Here is a 20,675-nt window from a genome sequence, read left to right as displayed (position 1 = left end):
TTTAATAACTCTGCCTTACCTTGGGCATCCACCATTGAGTTCCCACCCTCATCCTTTAGGAGTCCAATACAGTCAACCTTTTTTTTTTTAGAGTTGATGTACTTGTAAAACTTCTATTTTCAGCTTCAATCTTTGCCAGCCTAATTTCTTTTTTACAACTTTTATTGCACTCCTTATAATTGCTTAATGCAGCCTAGGTCCCCTCCTGTTTTAGGACCTTATAGGCATTCTTTTTCCCCTTCATTTTATCTCTAACCTTTCTATTCATGCTATGTCATATGTGAACCCAGCCTCTAGTAGGGAATAAATTGTGAGCCCCTCTGAGGATCAGTTAAGAGACATATTTATATACTTTGTACAGAGAGGCGGAAGATGTTGGTGCTATATAAATATTATTATTATTAATATTAATAATAATAATAAATGTATGATTTTTTTGGTGTGATATCTTTCCCATTAGATACAATTGAATGGTACTTTGCAAGAGCAAAAATTGTGTAGTAAGTGCACAGGAAAGCATTTGTATTTTGTGAGCATTTGTGATCAGCAGCACAGTTCTAGAGCATTATTGTGAACCATGTACTGTCTTACCTGGGCATCGTGGGCAGCACAGCTGTGGCACATAAACTGGATTGCCACAGTGCAGACTTGGGCATCTCACCCTGTTGCATAAAACATTTCCGCCCTGAAAAAAAAAACATGCATGGTCACTCATATAAGACATGTCCCAGTGGCGAATAACTATAGTTTACAATAGCAAACATTTAAAAGCATAACTACACCCAAAAGTGAATTCTCAACAGTAATACATTTATTAAAACCTAAGATCCCCTTACACTTTTTGTTTCTTAAATCAATGATAATTTAATGGGTTAAGGACATTATTTTGTAAATCAAGCTTGTCAGAATGAGGGGGTCCATGGTAGGTATAGTTGAACAACTGAAGGCTATATTGGTTTGTTCTGCATTGAGTAGGAGAAAGGTGGTCCTGGCACTGTTCTGAGCAATATTTCTACTGAAATCCTATTGAATGAGAACAGTATATAGTAGCGTATAAGACTACTTTTAAACCCAGGAAAATCTTCTCAAAAGTTGGGGGTGGTCTTATAAGCAGGTTTTATCCTGGGTGGGTGCTGAAACTTCCAAGCCGGACTGCAGAATCTGCAGTTGCCGCATATGGTGGGGGAGCTCAAAAACGTCTTCGGCCGCATCCCCGCCATATGCTGCGGCCACTGGAGTAACTACTGGGGATGCAACCCCATCGGCTGCAGGGGGGCCCGGGGCCCGGCAGCAGAGTGTATGGGGGGGAGCGCTGACACCCCCCCCCCGATTGTGGGACCCCCAGCCAGGTGTGGAACTGGCCGCGGTGTCTAACAGACGCCGCGCCAGTTCATTCCCTGCAGCCCGCAGTCTCCCGAGAGGCAGAGCAGGGCTACGGAAAGAAGGCATCCGAAGCCCTGCACTGGAGACCATTTGTGTCTCCAGTACAGGGCTTTGAGTGCCTTTTTGCCATAGCCCTGCTCTCTGCTCACGCCCCCCCCCCCCCGATTGTGGGACCCCCAGCCAGGTGTGGAACTGGCCGCGGTGTCTAACAGACGCCGCGCCAGTTCATTCCCTGCAGCCTGCAGTCTCCCGAGAGGCAGAGCACGGCTACGGAAAGAAGGCATCCGAAGCCCTGCACTGGAGACCCTTTGTGTCTCCAGTACAGGGCTTTGAGTGCCTTTTTGCCATAGCCCTGCTCTCTGCCTGTCAGCGCGGGAGATGTGCTGCTGGAGGATCGTCGGGGTAGCTGCGCGAGAGGCCGGCCGGGAGAGGAGACTTCTGCCAGGTGAGTGAATTGGTCATTTTCTGGTGACTGCTGCCCACTTTACAATTATTTTCTGGTGACTGCTGCCCACATTACGATTATTTTCTGATGACTGCTGCCCACTTTACGATTATTTTATGGTGAAATGCTGCCCACTTTACAATTCATTTCTGGTGAAATGCTGCGCAATTTAGGATTCATTTCTGGTGAAACATTGCTGCATTAATATTATTTTATGGTGAAACGCTGCCTCGTTACAATTATTTTATAGTGAAACACTGCCCCATCACGATTATTTGGCGCCTATGAGGGGGGGGGGGCATCCAAATTTTCGCAGGGAGGCCCAGTGATTTCTAGTTACGCCCCTGGCTGTGGCCATATGAAATCAGCAAGGGTGGTGCTGTACAAGTATTGTAGAAGAAAATCCACTCACCAAGGTTCCTGGAAAGAAGTGATTATTATTGCAGTCTTGATGACGAGGTGAGGGGGCACCTCACTGGGAAGGTGTAAGTGAAAGGTGGAGCAAGCTGCAGTTGTTCGGGGTGCTCGGGGTATGGAAAACAGAGATAGAGCATTGCTGTGCCCAGAAAACTAACCTCTTTCACCTATCTGGCCCGCCCTTTTATCCTATTACCATACCTCCTTCTCTACCTCTCAGATCTCACTCCTGAGGACTGCAGTGAAGCAGCGCAGGCACACATGTGCGAGATCTGAGAGGCAGAGAAGCAGGTAATGGTATACAAGGGCGGGCCAGATGGGTGAACGAGGCATGTTTGCGCTACTGCTCTGATAGTCTTGGAGACAGGGATAGCTGCCTAATCCAAACAGGCTTTGTATACAACAACCAGCCAATCACAGGTAAGGTACATTGCTTGCCATGATTGGCTGGTTGTTGTATACTGGATACCACATACAGTACAGCACCAGTATCTGTATCTGTTTATACAGTAAAGCACCACTATATACAGTACAAATACAATTTGTATACTGATACAAATGTTTAAGAGTCAAGAGGCGTAGTCTTTTAGATATACAGTATGTATATCCTAAAATGTATATTTTAACTGGAAAAGTTGGGGGTCGTCTTATACGCCCAGTTGTCTTGTTCGGTATAGGGTAATGTGCACGTTTGTTTGTCATTTAGCAAGCCACCATGGCAGATCACTAATTGGCGTTGTGGGGCACCCTTTCACATGCTAGATTCTTTACTTTCCACAATGGTTGTCTCAGCTGAGACTGCTCTAGTATGTTCAATTCTAATGAAACATTGACCTCAATTCACAAAATTGCCTTTTGCAGACAGTACACGGCAATTTTACAGATACTTATGCATTACTCCTATAACCTGTGTTATGCTACTTGTGTCCCGCGCATTATAAAAGCAATGCGCCCCTCACCTACGCTATGTAGGTGAGGGGCGCATTGCTTTTATAATGCGTGGGACACAAGTAGCATAACACAGGTTGGTTGCGCATAACATGCTACACATCACTTGCGCAAATACCAGTAAAATTGCTGTTTACTGTCTCTGCACAATAATTTTACCAACATTTAGTGAATCGGGACCAATTTTTGTCAGTCCTCCAGATCATATGCTAGATATCACTCACCACAATGCATGCTGGGAAACTTACTTTAGAGGCTGTTTGAAATCCCAAACCAGTATTCCCTACCCTATAGCTCTGCCACTGCATACATGTATTCTTTTTACACAAAAAAACCCTGTTAAACACTTAACAAATAGTGTTTCTTTAAATCAGGATAGGAGAAAGTCTTGATTACATGGGTGGATACTGTATAGGCAAAAAAAGCTAATATACCATTAAAACCTAGCTCAAAATTCAAAATGAAACTAGGCTCATTTCCCCTTAAGTTGGGATGCTGTGTAAAATGTTCATTTTAAATTTGATGCTAGCAACATGTTTCAAAAAAATTGGGACGGGGTCATGAATGCCAGTGTTGTGTCGTCTTATAACAATATTCTGTAAATGTTTGAGAACTGAGGAGACTAATTGCTGTAATATTGGACATGAAATGCAATCTCATTCTTGATAAAACTAGCATAAAAACAAAAACAAACATTAACCACTTTACCCCCCGCGGTACGGATATCTCCGTCCTTTTTTCCATCCTTATAAAACCAAGGGACGGAGAAATCCGTACCTCCCGCGCTACCGCCGCTGTCCACGCTCCCGCCGCTCGTGCCCGCGCTCCCGCTGCTCGTGCAAGCCGCCGCCCACTCGCCCGGAGATCAATGAACGGGAAAATCCATTCCCGTTCGTTGATCTAAGCCCCCGCAATGATCTGCTGCTTCTATGAGAAACAGTGCGATCATTGTGATTTTTCCAGCCTCATAGTGCTTCCTGTAAGTGTCCTTCCGGACGCTTACAGGTCGCATGAACAAAACCTCACTGTGGCCATCTTGTGGCCAAATAGTAAAACTACACCCTAAAGCATTTTACATATACAAATACATTAGTTTTACACAATAAATTAACTCATTACCTCCCACACTCCCCAATTTATTTTTTTTTGTAATTAAAATAAATAAAAATACAATAAAAAAACAAATATAAATAGTTACCTTAGGGGCTGAACTTTTTAAATATTTATGTCAAGAGGGTATAACACTGTTACTTTATAAACTATGGGCTTGTAATTAGGGATGGATGCAAAACTGAAAAAAATGCACTTTTATTTCCAAATAAAATATTGGCGCCAAACATTGTGATAGGGACATAATTTAAACTGTTTTATAACCGGGACAAATGGGCAAATACATTTCATGGGTTTTAATTACAGTAGCATGCATTATTTAAAAACTGTAATGGGCGAAAACTGAAAAATAATGATTTTTTTCCCACATTTTTTCCTATTTTCCCATTAAAACATATTTAGAATAAAATAATTCTTGGCATAATGTCCCAACTAAAGAAAGCCTAATTGGTGGCGAAAAAAACAAGATATAGTTCATTGCATTGCAATAAGTAATAATAAAGTTATAGACGAATGAATGGACGGAGCGCTGAAAGGTGAAAATTGCTCTGGTGTTTCAGGGGTAAACCCCCTCAGTGGTGAAGTGGTTAAAATGTTTTGTTTTTTTTCAAAATGAACCACAAAATGTAAAAAACATAATATTTAATATCAAATCAAGATGAAATTTGACTGGGAAAATTAAAAGTGGTTACAATAAAAACAGATCATGGCTTATCATTCATAGGTTGCATTCAAGAGGTTTAATATATAAGATGTAGAATTTCAACTGCTTAACTATTTTATTTAGGTCTCCTTTTCATATTTTTTTTTACTTAATAATGTGCCAAATGTTTTTAGTAAGCGACAAGTCCTATCTCACCAACATGCTCAGCTTTTGTGAAGTGCAAATGAAATTTAGATCTTGGGAAAGCTATAGATGTAGTGCACTTGGACTTTGCAAAGGCTTTTGACACTGTTCCCCACAATAGCCTGATGCAGAAGCTGAGGATACAAGACTAGGAGAAAATGTGTATAGAGAACTGGTTAAGGGATAGAATTCAAAGAGTGGTGGTTAACGGAACGTACTCAAAATGGAAAACTGTTAGGAGTGGGGTGCCACAGAGGTCAGTACTTGGTCCAATTCTTTTCAATTTATTTATTAATGATTTAGTCAATGGAATACAGAGTAATATAGCCATCTTTGCAGATGATACAAAATTATGCAGAATTATTTAAACTAAGATGGATAATGACATATTACAACAGGATAGTGACAACATAGCCATAAGGGCAGGTACATGGCAGATGACATTTAATATTGATAAATGTAGAGTCATGCACTATGGATGTACCAATGGTAGATCACCGTTTGAAACAAAATAGCATACAGTTGGGAACATCAGACTTTGAGAAGGACTTAGGAATACTGGTTGATAACAAGTTAGGTAATCCTATACAATGTCAAGCAGCAGTAGCTAAAGCAAATAAAATTCTAGGATGCATAAAATAGGAAATAATATCTTGAGATGCTAGTATACTACTCCCTCTGTATAAATCACTTGTGAGGTCACATCTGGAGTATGGGATACAGTTTTGGGCACCACACTATAGAAAGGATATTGGCTTTCTGGAACAGGTACAAAGATGGGCAACTAATTTAATCACAGGGATGGAAGATCTCATTTACCAAGAAAGGTTGGACAAACTGGGCTTTTTAGCTTGGAAAAAGGCGACTGAGAGGTGACCTAATTAACACGTATAAATACACCAGAAGGCAATACAAAAGCTTGGGAGATGAGCTTTTTGTCCCTAGGGTTGCACAAGGGACAAGGGGACATGATCTGCGTATGGAGGAAAAAAGTTTTTGCATTCTGTTTAGAAGAGGGTCCTTCAAAGTGAGAGTGGTTTAAATCTGGAATATCTTACCCAAGAAAGTAGTTATGGCAAACTGCATTTAAAGAGAGCTTGGATGCTGTCTTAGTTTGATTTTCAACCAAACTAACTATGTAAATATCTAGCTACGCCCTGAAAGATCTGGATTGCAGGCAGGCCAGTTCTGCACACGGATGCTTTATTATGAAGCTGTGCTGTTGTAAATCTTGGAGAATAACATTTGTTATTATCTTGCTCAAATAAGCAAGTCCTTCCTCGAAAAAGACTATTAGCATGATATACTGGAGCGACAAAGTCTTACCAGAAGTGACACTTACTCATGCCATGTGCTCCAATCCAATATCACAAATATTTCAATTGTTTACACGTAGCCTAGATAGAAAAGCATGTATAAAAAATACTATTTGTAAGTATTCCTGCCCCTAGGCAGTTATTTCCACTACAGAGTTGTGTCTGCTTTTAGTGCAGTGCTGTCTGTGGGCCCAAAGACCATCTTGTTTGAGTTTTTAGCCTTGTCCCTGCAAACCTATTAATATGCTGCTGGTGAGTTGGGCGCAGGGTGAGCCAAATTTGATGGATTACCCTTCTGCTGCTGAAATTCCCGTTGGCAATAAATACTGTTCCGCTTTCGAGTCATAGCAACTCGGAGGGAGAAGTAATTTGAGGTCCGGCGATCGCTGGCACCCCAGATTACCCTTGCAGGGGCCGTGGACCATAGAATTGTAGCTGTAGCAGCACCCAACTCAGGGGCTGTCATGATCGCTGCTGCAGCAGGTATTGCTGGCAGTAGTAGTGCTGCTGCTCAGGCAGTTCTGATCTCTTTCCATGCAAGCTGCATAGCTTTGTCTGCCTTTCCCTGCTGTCAGCTTGTGACTGATTATCATTCACCTGTGTGGGAATCTGCATGTCTGCTCCCATTGGATGACCTCAGTATAAAGATCTGCTTCCTGCAGGGTTTCCTCGGGCTATCATAGTTTCAGTGTAGCTAGTCTTGCTGTTGCTTCAGCCCCAGAACGTGTTTCTTGTTCTAAAGATACTTTGCTGGTCTTGCATCATATATTGGTTCATTGCCAATATATATGCATACCAGCACGTTTATTATTTTCCTTGTATTCGTGTTACGTTGATACATCAGTGACGCTGATATATACGTACACGAACTGTTTATATCCTGTGTTCAGTTAGTCAGTTTTCCAGCACGTTTTTGGTAGTTTGCGCGTATCGTGATCACCCGTGCTGAGTTAGTATCCTGCTCCTGGTCCTGTTTGTGGATTGCGTTCATCTCTGCGAGGAGATAACGAATCCTTCTGAATCCTATCCTGTTACCGTTTGTGGATTGCGTTCATCTCTGCGAAGAGATAGCAAATCCTTCTGAGTCCTGTTCCCTGTATTGCTCCAGTGCTAGTCAGCGTTCCTGCTTATGTCATATATCGGTTCATTGCCGATATATACATATGTTAGTCAGACGTTACAAATAGTTTCATTGATAGCTGTAATTGTAATACGCTAGGAAAACATACTTATTATATATTTGTCTGTGTTACGTTCATCTATCTTGATCCTGCTATTTCCTGACTATCCTGTCCTGTCTTTGTGAGGCACGCCATCGCTGCAAACGCATTGGCTGCCTCATTCCAGTCTGTCTTGTTGTGGACGCTTGCTGTCACTAAGTAGTGGCTAGTTTAGCAAGCGTTCATTCTGTCTACCTGCCCTGATCTCCTCAGTTCTGGTTTATGCGCTCAGCGCTACTTTGCGCTGAGACGTTATCACGAAAGTATGGTTTGTGGCTGTTCGGATCTGCACCGGCTCTGTGCGCCACAATCTCCTATTGGAGTCAGTCCTCTCCTCCACTAAACTGGGGATATCCTGATTCCTTGTGCTGGTGTGTGTACCTTCTTCACGTCAGCTTATGCATCACGTGCTGACCGTGGAGAATACACCTCCAAGCCTAACAGGGGCTAAGCAGCCGAGGCACAATGCTGAGATTACCTGCTTCATTATCCCTTGCCTACAAGTATTTTTCTGGATTCTCTACATCCTTTAATGATATTATTTACAACATACTGTTTGATGATATCTCAGCCTGGTCAACATCTGCAAGGAGTTTGTATGTTCTCCTTATATCTGCGTGGGTTTCCTCCATGCACTCCAGTTTCCTCCCATATCCCAAAAACATAGAGATCAGTTAATTGCCCTCCTTCTAAATTGGCATTAGGCTGCAATGGACTTATGACTGTGGTAGGGACTAGATTGTGAGCTCCACTGAGGGACAGTTAGTGACATGACTAATATACTCTGTAAAGCGCTGCAGAAGATGTCGGTGCTATATAAAATGCTGCATAAAAATAATTAATAATAATAAACACTAATAATAGAGATATCACATACATATTTTTTTTTGCCAGTTTCACATTAAGGAATGTTTTCCTTACACTGGAGTGTTATTTGCCCATGCAGTGCTTTGCAGGGTGGTTTAGCTTCACTAGAAAGCTCTTTTTACCCAATCATCTTACTAGCTTCTTGACACATAGCTTGATTAGTTGTGAGATGTTCCACCATTTAATCTTACCGTTATACAATTTTTCAGTCTTTTGTTACCCCATCTCAACCTCTTAGAAATGTGTTTTTGGCATCATATTTAAAGAGAACCAGAGGAAGCACCCCATGTATTTTACCATACACATCAATGGGAACATGACAGTAAACACCTACTCTGCTCTTTGTTTCATTTTTCACTGCTCAGTCTTCTTGTTATCAGCCCTGATAAAATCTCCGACTGAGCATTCAGTCTATCTTTGCCCCATAATGATTATAGCTTAGTCAGTCTTCTATTATGTCTTTTCAAGCCCAAGCCTGCCCCCTCAAAGCTCTGTTTTCCTGCTTGAGGATACATAGCAGGAAAGCAGAGCCACAAGGGGACAGGCTTGGGCTTGAAAAGACATCACAGAAGACTGACTCAGCTAGAATCATTATGGGGCAATGCTAGACTGAATGTTCAGTTGGGGATTTTATCAGGGTTGATAACAGGCAGACTGAGCGGTGAAAAATGAAACAAAGAGCAGAGTAGGTATTTACTGTCATGTTCCCATTGATATATATGGTAAAATACATGAGGGTGCTTCCTCTCTGGTTCTCTTTAAAATGAGCATGCATTTTTCATAAAACAATAACAATTCTCAGTTTCAACATTTATTAGGCTGTTGTAATGATCTGCTCAGCTGCCTGTGCAGGCAGGCAGCTTTTTGACCATTGTTCAGGTCTGCATTCTGCAGGTCTCTGGAAGAGAGATCTTTTGTCAGTTTTTCAGCTTGCTGCTGCTGAAGAATTTGCATACGTTTGTCATGCAAATTGCCTAGCCACATCCCTTGTAGGCCTGCTCTATATATACCATGTGATATCACAGACCTTTGCTGGTCATAAGGATTCTTCCTGTGAAACACTCTGGAGAGTGTCAGCCTTGCTCATTGTTTGAAGAGTAGCTTAAGAGTAATTCTTAGGACTGCACTCGGCAGGTTCCCTAGTGCAGTTAGGATTGCATATCTGTTTTGTTTGTCTGTTGCGATTGTCCTGTCCCTGCGGTGGTCGACAGGAGGTCGTTCTGATCTTTGTTCTTGGAGTATAGCTGGAGCAGCGGTTGCTACCAGCTATCTCCTCTATCTGTCTTGCCTGGATCGCACTCGCCTAGCGCTAGTGCTGTGGATCCGTCTGATCTCCATCTCTTTGTCTCCCTGGATTGCACTGGCCTCTTTTCGCTAGTGCTGTGGATCCTATCTCTCGTTTGTCCCTGTTTTGTGTGTCTGTCTTGTCTGCTACGAACGCTTGCTGGAGGCTCGGTGAGGTAACCGTTAAGCAAGCGCTCGCATCCTCTGTTTCACGTTTGTCTGTCAGTGGTTAGTTAGGCATGCTTGTCTCTATTGTGCTTATCACGTGGAGACCGCGCATGAACGCGTGCACTGTTGCGAATGAGTGCGGTGTTCGCGTTCAGTTAGCATTTGTTATTTTCCTTATCTTCTCATTGTATGATTTACTGTGCCTTTGCTACTCTCGTGTTCTGCCCTGCTGTAGACTTGTGTCACGTCTGGCAATCGCACCTCTCGCGATCGCGTTCCTACTTCATATCTGCTGTGGTGTGTGCACCGTCGTGGGTTGGTGACTAGTTTGGTGCACACACATACAATCTGTCTCTGTGCTCATTCTCAATCGCCTCTCTTGCGATTGCGTTTCTTCCCTTCGTACAATTCCTGTCTGGCGTGTGTGGTAGGGCAGAGGAGCTGTTCCTCTGCACTCCACAGCTCCACCTGCCGACAGGAATTTCCCTCTACAGGTGCATTGCACCTTCTGCTGGGTTTCCTCAAATTATACGCTTGTGGAGGATTTCCGTAGTGTCAGCGCACGTCTTGTGCGCTGATCACGGAGAGAATCCCACAATCGTTACAGTATGACCAGCCCAACCAAAATTCCCAGCGTAGAGGGAATTTCCGATTTGTATGATTTTGTCGAGTATGGCTCCTGTACCTTTAAGAGATTTAAAAATCATGAACCTGAAACAGCGGAATAATTTTTGTCTGAGTGCACTAAACTTTTAATGAATCCTGAATTCCAATGCACCCCAGTATTTACCAGGGCACCCCAAATGGCCTACCTTCTGTTTGGGGGCGAAATGTTAAAGTGGGCTTATGATGTGTTAGATCATACCACCCTGAGTCAAAGACCCCTGGAATTTTTGGCCTTTACAATTCATAATTGGCTGAGACTACCTGAGTTACCATATCCCCTTAACGAGTTGTTGTCGGCAGCTCAATCAGCTGTTCCATCTACTCAGTGTAAAATCTCTCAGCCTGCAAAGATTTGCATTAACAGCTCATCCTCTTCCAAACAGCAGCCATCCAAAGCCTCTAAGTCTAAACGTAAAAAATCTAGGAAGGCTTCCCAGCGGAAAGATCCGTTGCCCATAGCAATCACAAATAAAGAGGTTGTTTCTGTCAAGTCGGAAATGTGCAAAACCATTCAGTATGATAATGATGTTTACCATGATGTTGCTTTGTCTCTGCTTTTTTTGCCTCAATCCAAAGCTTGTGTGGATCCTACTATAGGTTAAAATACAGTTAAAAAATACAGTTACAGTTAAAAAATCTGTTCTTGTTCCTGAACTCCACCCATATGGAGATTATCTGGATACTGGCCTGTTTGAACCTCCATTTGCCTCATGGAACATTGGGGCCTTGATGGAGAAATTTGATTTTGATTGGAAAGCCTTTTGCGATTTTTACATCGCAAAAAGCGAAGATGTCTTGAATGATTGTCTCGATTCTATGTACCTATTGATTGATTCCGATGAATGTGACGAGGGTGATGTGGATCTGATGATTTATGTATGGCAGACGATTTTGGATGAGTTGCACACACACCATCCAATTGATTCCAATAAAGAGACATCATTGTCGGATGATTGTTCCTGCATTTCTGGGGTAAAGCATGTGAGTCGTGACATTGTGCGATCTGAAATGAGTGGGTGTGCCACTGTGGTTGATTCCTGTGCGAATCCTGGAGGATTCTCTCCTGACTGCGTGCGGTTTGAATCTGTGCGATCTGATGCCTGTTTCCCTGATGTTGTCGCTATATCTACTGCAGATGCGTCTTTGTCTCACCCTGTTCACACCTGTAAGGGCCCGTTGCCTGGTGACAGTTGCTCCAGTGTTTCTATCCTGAACGCCTTACAGTCTGCCCCGCAGATCGCGGAGGTTTGCGTTATGGAAGTGTTAGTTTCACAACCTGAAGCGATTTTTGATTCGCAAGTTTTGCGTTCTGACTCCTCGCATTTGACATTGTTAGCCGAATCTAAGAGTGAGACAGTGCTTCGGTTTTGCGAATCTGACTCTGAAACATCTTTGCTGGGTCCAGAGAAAGTTTCTCTGAGCCTGCCCTGTACCATGAAAAACAATATGATGTCCAATCACACTGACATTTGTGAGTCCCTTTCTTGTTCTGAGGAAAATGCTGATTCTGCACCCTGTACTCTGGATGAGTTAAGATGGCCTTGTTTAGAGTCTCCTGCAGTGTCCCTAGAGGCTCGTCTAGGTATTGCCACTATACTCACCTGTTTTTCTGCAGTTTTGGAGTTGCAAGCTAGTTTGACTGCTACGCAGAATTCTGGGTGCAGCGAGATTTAAGTTAGGGAGTCAGTGTGTGTTCCAGTAAATATTCCTGTACGTTCTGCTCATGATGATGAAATGCAGTCTCAGTTTATGGTGGAACCTTCCCTGGGACATCTGCCCTGTTCACAAAATAAAGTTCCAGTTTTGCCCTGTAACATGGATAGTTCAGAATCCTTCTCAGAAAACTTGAAAAATGATGTTCCTGAGGTCTTGTCTGATGTCCTGGAGACCTCCGAGTTCCTCCCAAAGGGTGCAGAACTTGTAGGAGATGTCTCCTGCCCCCCAAGTCCTTCTGAGGTGTTGCCCACTTCAGTAGGCATTCCTGTTGTGCTGACTACCTTTGCAGCTCTGATGGAGCTTCACGCCTGTGTAGTCAATGATGATATTGCAGTCACAGAAAGTTCTGAATTTGAGTCCGAGTCTTCTTTTGAAAGACCAGTGCCTTTGGCCCCTACTCGTGATGAATTTATGCCCGGTCCTGGTTTTGGTTTTATCATATCGGACTCTGAGGTTGGCAGTTCCCCAACATGTCCTGAGGTTTCTCCTGTGCTGGTGTACCCCAGTGTGCTCTGTGACCCAGAAAGCCCAAGTGTGCCTTTGTTGCCAGCATATTCAGATGCTTCCTCAGTGGAGACATACTCTGATATGGCCTGCCTGGTCGCATGCCCAGAAGTGGTCCCGGAAAGTCCTGATCTTGATGGGTGTCTGGGTAATTCTGAATCCGGAATAATCATTGGTTCCATAGGGGTTCTTGGCGGTTCTCCATGTGAGCCTGGTGAGCATTCTGGCCTCTTGGGATCTCTGCAGGGCTCCAAAGGGTTTTGGGAGATTCCGGGAGAGATTTTGCTTGATACCCTGGATAGGATCAACAGTGGCTTTTGTTTTGAAAGAGACACTTCGAACAGGTATTGTGGCAGGTATGGTGTCTTCGGACGCTCCTTGGAAGGTGGTGGGTATGGTCTGGAGGGTGTCGATGGCTTCTTCTCTGGCATTCACAGTCCTGATGGGTGTTACACTGAGACTTGTAGTACTGATGGGCATGTTTCGGTGGCTTCTGCTTCCGATGAGGTCGGTTTCGGGTGGACTGACTCTGGAATTGGACCTTGTCGGGCTGTCCTGACCTTCATGAGTCTTCGGTTGGAGTCTTTTGCTAATAGCAGCTTTGAGGGTCGTCTGGAATTCGACCCTAGAGGGGGGGGGGGGTACTGTAATGATCTGCTCAGCTGCCTGTGCAGGCAGGCAGCTTTTTGACCATTGTTCAGGTCTGCATTCTGCAGGTCTCTGGAAGAGAGACCTTTTGTCAGTTTTTCAGCTTGCTGCTGCTGAAGAATTTGCATACGTTTGTCATGCAAATTGCCTAGCCACATCCCTTGTAGGCCTGCTCTATATATACCATGTGATATCACAGACCTTTGCTGGTCATAAGGATTCTTCCTGTGAAACACTCTGGAGAGTGTCAGCCTTGCTCATTGTTTGAAGAGTAGCTTAAGAGTAATTCTTGGGACTGTACTCGGCAGGTTCCCTAGTGCAGTTAGGATTGCATATCTGTTTTGTTTGTCTGTTGCGATTGTCCTGTCCCTGCGGGGGTCGACAGGAGGTCGTTCTGATCTTTGTTCTTGGAGTATAGCTGGAGCAGCGGTTGCTACCAGCTATCTCCTCTATCTGTCTTGCCTGGATCGCACTCGCCTAGCGCTAGTGCTGTGGATCCGTCTGATCTCCATCTCTCTGTCTCCCTGAATCGCACTGGCCTCTTTTCGCTAGTGCTGTGGATCCTATCTCTCGCTTGTCCCTGTTTTGTGTGTCTGTCTTGTCTGCTACGAACGCTTGCTGGAGGCTCAGTGAGGTAACCGTTAAGCAAGCGCTCGCGTCCTCTGTTTCACGTTTGTCTGTCGGTGGTTAGTTAGGCGTGCTTGTCTCTATTGTGCTTATCACGTGGAGACCGCGCATGAACGCGTGCACTGTTGCGAATGAGTGCGGTGTTCGCGTTCAGTTAGCATTTGTTATTTTCCTTATCTTCTCATTGTATGATTTACTGTGCCTTTGCTACTCTCGTGTTCTGCCTTGCTGTAGCCTTGTGTCACGTCTGGCGATCGCACCTCTCGCGATCGCGTTCCTACTTCATATCTGCTGTGGTGTGTGCACCGTCGCGGGTTGGCGACTAGTTTGGTGCACACACATACAATCTGTCTCTGTGCTCATTCTCAATCGCCTCTCTTGCGATTGCGTTTCTTCCCTTCGTACAATTCCTGTCTGGCGTGTGTGGCAGGGCAGAGGAGCTGTTCCTCTGCACTCCTCAGCTCCACCTGCCGACAGGAATTTCCCTCTACAGGTGCATTGCACCTTCTGCTGGGTTTCCTCAAATTATACGCTTGTGGAGGATTTCTGTAGTGTCAGCGCACGTCTTGTGCGCTGATCACGGAGAGAATCCCACAATCGTTACAGCTGTCTTTGTAGTATTTTCAATTCAATATAACATTTACTTGACATGCAAATCATCACATTTTATTTCTATTCACATTCTACAAAATGTCCTGGCTTTTGGGTAGAATCTATCTATCACATATCTAGAGTATAAAGGTCTTAATTTATTTAACATGGCATATTTGGCAATACATTCTATTCCAGTTTGGTTTGACATTTTTTTTATTGTCATGTATCAACTAAGCTTGGGTTTAAAAAAAATATATAGTGTAGTGTAATACATTGAAGACGTTCTTTTTATGGATTGTGAAGCACCTCAAACTGGTGCTAAACTGCCTATGAATGGCTTCCATTACAAAAAATTTATAATTCTGTGTATTTCACAGCTCTACACAGCGATTTATTTCTGGTCCTACCTGGTTGATGCTAGCCATTGAAGCCACTATTAAAATGTACTAATACCATGTTACTATTACAATCAGACAGCACAATTGTTGGGTCATCTATGGTGTTGGTCATGGTTATGGATGGGCAACCCTGCTGTGTACAAGTCCCTGCGTGTACAGATCCAGTATATTACTCTATATTACTCTACATTTTCTATTACTGCATGGACCTATTTTATTGCATAACTATCATGTGGAAACTCCTGCACATCAACTGGCACAAATGTAAGATATTACCTCTCGACAAAGGCAGTTCACACAGTATACAAGTCCATAAGGCTCTAGGTGGGGGTGCCATCTCTCTCCAACTCGATACTTTCTGTCTTGGAAAAGGCAGTATGTCTCTGAATCTGTAGGGATGACACAGACAACTTTCAGGTTTCTTCTCAGTTCCTCATATACATCAATGGTTAAAGGAGAACTTTACTAAAAAACAGTAGTAGGGGAAAAAATAAAACAATACGTTGCAAAGTGAAAAGTTATAAAATAGAAGATAGATCAAGAAATGAGTGATATTATCCATGTAATAGGTTCATGTTGTTTGCTCCACCTTGAGCTTGCTAGTCATCATCTTTGCTACTGGCATACAAGAAAAAAAAACTAGACAGCACCAACTGCCAGTATCTATAACCACACCTACAAACAATGGGCACAGAGGGAGCTGCTGCTTGCTTTGCAGTTGGAAACAGCCTTTATATCCCACAATGCAATAAGGTTCACAGACAAAAAACTGTGTTGACCATGGCCATGACATCACACTGTGGGAGAGGTTTCACCCCAATATCAGACGTAAAGACCTCCTCTGATAATCTATATAAAAAAAGTAAAGATTTCTCATGATAAAGGGGATATCAGCTGCTGATTGGGATAAAGTTCAATACTTGGTTAATGTTCCTCTTTAAGAGTTGGTTTTGCCAGAGTTGAGATTCTTATATTTGTGACCGGTTTTAACTAGCAAACGGAATGCAAAAAATGCTAATGAAATATTCGTGTGGGTTCTTTGGTCTGTGTCTCTTGGCTTCCCAATAATAGACTTTAATGTTCTTAGTCTCTGGAGTCTGAGCAAGTCTAAAGGGAGCAGTGTAGGTATCAGTGACTTCTGGGATTTCTACATAAACCAGACCACAGAAGAATTACCCATTAGATCCTAAAATTGGAGGTAACCCCAAAGCTGTCAGCACCTCTGACTGTGAAGTCCTGCAAGGAACCAAACACTTCGGCTGAAAGAAAACCTTTCATGGTCTGGCATCGACCACCCTATCCTGGTGCCAGGGAAGAAGAGAAAGCAGCTGAAAAGTACAGATTTACACTTGCTACAGCTTAAGCTGAGGAATGATATTTTGGTATACAAACTTTAAAGAAAAAGGTTACAAAGAGAAAATAAACATGAAAAGCAGGAACCCGTTAGATTATATGACCCTAATGCTTTTTAATCATCCACAGTGTTCCAAATGTCTGGTTGTAAGGTAAGTAAAAAGGATCATTTTAAGCACAATATCTTTTTTTGTTTTGTTACATTTTCTTATCTGTTACAATAAAAAAATTATATAAAGACATTTTATTTTACATATGGTGTTAGGTGAAAATACGAGAAAAAATATTGTATAGCTAAAATCCCAATTTACGGTAATCCATTTATATATTCACAAGAAAAAGCATTTAATATATTATAAGCTGTTGAATTTGTCTTTATATGTTAGCTTCCTGCACAGTAAGACCCCAAAACTAATGGACAGAGCCAAGAAGGAACAACAGGGAAAACAAGTGGTTCCTCATTAGTGTAGTGATACTACTTTATTATCCAGCCAGGGCTGGGGCTATTGGTGACAAAACTACATTACGTAAGGGCAGTGGAGAAAATAAATTACACTAACCTATTTACAAATGATGCCTGAAAAATGTAAACTTATACTCAGGTTGGGAGCTGGAAAGGCCTGTTGCAGTTTGAGCTTTCCTCTGCTATGTTATGATAGCAAAGTTTATCGTAAATTATACATGATGTCATTGAAAATTCCCTTATGCCATTGTAATAGCATTTAAAGTTATTTGAAACTCAAAATTACATTTTTGCTCTAAAATATTAAACACAGGAAAAAACAAATAGAAAAACTGGAAAAGACTGCTCTAATGTCATTAGAAAGCATTTTTACAATCTACTTAAAGTTAATTGATAAGGTTGACGGTTGCAGGACGGATGATCAGATTGCCTTGTAATTAAGTTATTTCTGTGCAAGCAAAGCAGAGGAAGTTCTGGATACTGCTGAAGATTTTCTGCATTGTTTACACAGCTTAGTTTAGCTCAAAAGTATGTATTTCATATGCAGTAAACTCGTAGGACTGCTTGGTTCTTCTAATAACTGGCCATAGGTAGATAGGAATTTTGCTGACCTTTTATCCTTGTATGTATTAAAGAGAACCTCAAGAAAATTTAAATACTTGTTTTTACCTGTTATTTATATTAAGGAATATGAGCAGTGCTAAAACACTGCATTCCTGCGGCAGAACCAGGGCTTTATATCCCCCAAATCTCAGCGCAAAATTCCACGACTTTCCAGGTCATGGATTTTGCTGTCCGGGGAGGCAGAACTTTGTGCTGTAGATAGCCTCTACTGGAGTCAAAAATATCCTATACAAAAGTGTATATTTTGTATGGAGTAAACTCATAGGACTACTTGGTACTTCTAATGACTGAACTGAGGTAGATAAACATTTTGCTAACTATTTATCCTGACTTTTCAAAAAAGACATTCATTTTGATGTTTTGATAAACATTATATTTATATTTCAATGCCAGCGGTGCTAGCTGTTGTTATGACTAAAATATCTTACATTGTATTCTTATTTTATCTTTTGGGTTTAAAGTGAAATAATTGGCATTTGTATTGCTCCTGGGAAAATAATTAAATTGTTTAAGAATTTTAGTCAATCAAAGTTCTTTGGAAGTAACATTTTTTGAAACCTGCATTTCACTGATAAATATTCATACTATTAAGTAAATATATTTCAAATTATTTAGACACAAAATAAATCTGAGTGTCACTGATATTTAGATAATTATAAAAAGTAGCTGGATTTATTAAGGCTGGCTAGGTGCACAGCTGCAGGAAGGCACATTTGCAGGCAATTATAACTAATGGTGGACTTCCCTCTGAGTAAACAAATGACATTATTAAGCAAATTTTACTTCAAATGCAATGCATTCTGAGGGACAGTTCTGATTCATCAGACAAATGTAGGGAGTACCTGTAACAGATAATCTCTGTGCTCAGTACCTCTGATGCTAAGTCCAACACTGTCTTCTTTTTTTACCATTTTTAATGCATTTTACTCTTGCTGGTGCTTCTGCTTATCTACTATTACATTGATTATTGTCCACTCTTTGAGAATGGGTGTTACACCATCCCCCCCCCCTCCTTTTTTCTTCCTTTGCTTCAGAGAGAAACTTCTTAGCCCAAGTGTGGTTGGGCTTGTTCTCTCCACCAGCTCGTACAGTCTTTGTATTTGAGGTGGTCCTGGTTTGTGAGTATAACTCTATTTCTCGCACTCTATTATCCCCATTAACCTACATATCACACTATTTTGTGCTTTCATTTTCCCCTTTTTTGTTTTTCTTCTAGCTACAATAATCAAAATGATTGCTTTGAGAATTACTCAATTTCAGGTTTAGTTGAGCTTTAAAAACACAGGGGGGTGGAGGCTCCTAGTATATAGGAATAATACTCTAAATATAATCAATGATAGGAGCCTTACCTTTTCTGATGCATAACACCAATCTCAGGATGGCTGAACAACAAGCTGAAACCCTTAGTAAGGAACACAGAAGGTTACATACAGGACACTACGGACCTACTAAGGAAGCTGGAGGCTCTAAGCCCATTACCAGAGGCGACAATCCTAGCTGCCATGGATGTGGAAGTGCTATATACAAATATCCCACATGAGGATGGCATTGCAGCTTGCGAACACTTTCTGACACAGTGTCACCTTCCCACAGATTCGGTGATACCTCTCATGAGGTTCATCCTCACACACAACTATTTCACTTTTGGTCCACAAGTTTACCTGCAAAGGATGGGGACCAGCATGGGAACACGCTTCGCACCCCAATATGCTAATCTGTTCATGGCAAAGTTGGAGAGTGATTTTCTATCAACCTGCACCCACAAGCCCCTCTCCTATTAACACTTAATCGATGAAATCCTTGTCATCTGGAATGGGAATGAGGAACAACTGCTCCAATTCCACAGGAATTTTAACTAATTTTACCCCACCATCAAACTGAAAATAAATCACTCCACCTCCCACAAAAAATTTCTGGACACCACCATCCAGATTAAAAAATAATCAACTCCAGACTGTTGTGTACCGGAAGCCAACGGACAGACCCTCTTATCTGAGGAGTGACAGCTTTCTACTCACCACACACCAAGAAAGCAGTCATTTTCAGCCAGGCCCTGCACTATAACCACATTTGTTGGGACACTGGAGAAAGGGACCTTCAACCACATAACCTCAAAAGGGACTTTTTGAACAGGGGTTACAGACCCCAGACTATAAGGGACAAAAATCATTGGGCCACACAATTACCCAGGGTCCAACTTCTACAGTACAATGAGAAAAAGGAAACAGAATACCCCTAGTAGTAACATACCACCAGCAACTAGGAGTACTTTGGAAGATAGCCAGGGAACTACAACCGTCACTGCACAAGGACAGCCGACTTAAACAGAACCTGAAGCGAGTAAAATTATTTAAAATAAACACATGACGTAGCTGCAAATTTATATTACATACTAACCTCACCATCAGTTCCTCTCAGAAGCTCACCATTTTCTTCTTACAGTGATCCCTTCCAGTTCTGACAATATTTTGTCAGAGCTGAAATATGCCAGTTGCTGTCAGTTATATTTCAGCAACTGAATGGGCAAGGTAATGTCTATGTTTCCCTATGGTTCAAGTGGGTGAAATTATAGTTTAACAGTGTGCTGACAAGGTAGCTGTTATGGGGTAACGGTCATTTTTAAAATTGGTCACAGTGGATAATCAGGAGAGGAGAAAGAGATTGAGTAGTAGACTACACCGGATGTAAGTATGACCTGTGTATGGTTATTTTGACTTTTTATTTTCAGATCAGGTTCTCTTTAAAGAAATCTTCCCGGAATTACCACTCTTGGCCTACAGACAGCCGGCAAATCTAAGAAAACATCTGGTCAGGGGTTCCCTGCTCCCACCTGAAAATAACAGCACATTTCCCTGTGGGCAGAAGAGATGTAAAACCTGCCGCCACATACTATGCACAGACAGCTTGCCAATACCTGATTCTACAGGTGCTTTCCATATCTGGGGAACATACACATGTACATCATCCAACGTGGTGTACACGATCAAGTGCACAAAATGCCCGGGCAGAGCTCTATATATTGGGGAAAGATATCAAACAGTACGGAAAAGGTTAAACATGCACCGCTTTACAGTAAA

The 20,675-nt window shown here is 42.2% G+C and overlaps 1 protein-coding gene across 2 annotated transcripts in view; it reads right to left on the bottom strand.

The window, feature by feature from the left end:
* CHRDL1 (chordin like 1) overlaps positions 1-20,675 on the bottom strand; it is a 133,905-nt gene that overhangs the window by 56,267 nt on the left and 56,963 nt on the right. For both annotated transcript variants that reach the window (XM_068249607.1, XM_068249605.1), the window contains 2 exons: positions 15,435-15,547; positions 592-685 (listed from right to left, as the gene is read on the bottom strand). In XM_068249607.1, coding sequence (XP_068105708.1) covers positions 592-685; positions 15,435-15,547 — 207 coding nt within the window. The remainder of the gene's footprint in view (positions 1-591; positions 686-15,434; positions 15,548-20,675) is intronic.

The sequence above is a fragment of the Hyperolius riggenbachi genome, chromosome 8 (genome assembly GCF_040937935.1).
Source record: "Hyperolius riggenbachi isolate aHypRig1 chromosome 8, aHypRig1.pri, whole genome shotgun sequence".
In the NCBI taxonomy this organism is placed as follows: domain Eukaryota; kingdom Metazoa; phylum Chordata; class Amphibia; order Anura; family Hyperoliidae; genus Hyperolius; species Hyperolius riggenbachi.
The sequence above is the reverse complement of the archived record's forward strand: the minus strand, read 5'-3'. Positions and strand labels throughout refer to the sequence as shown.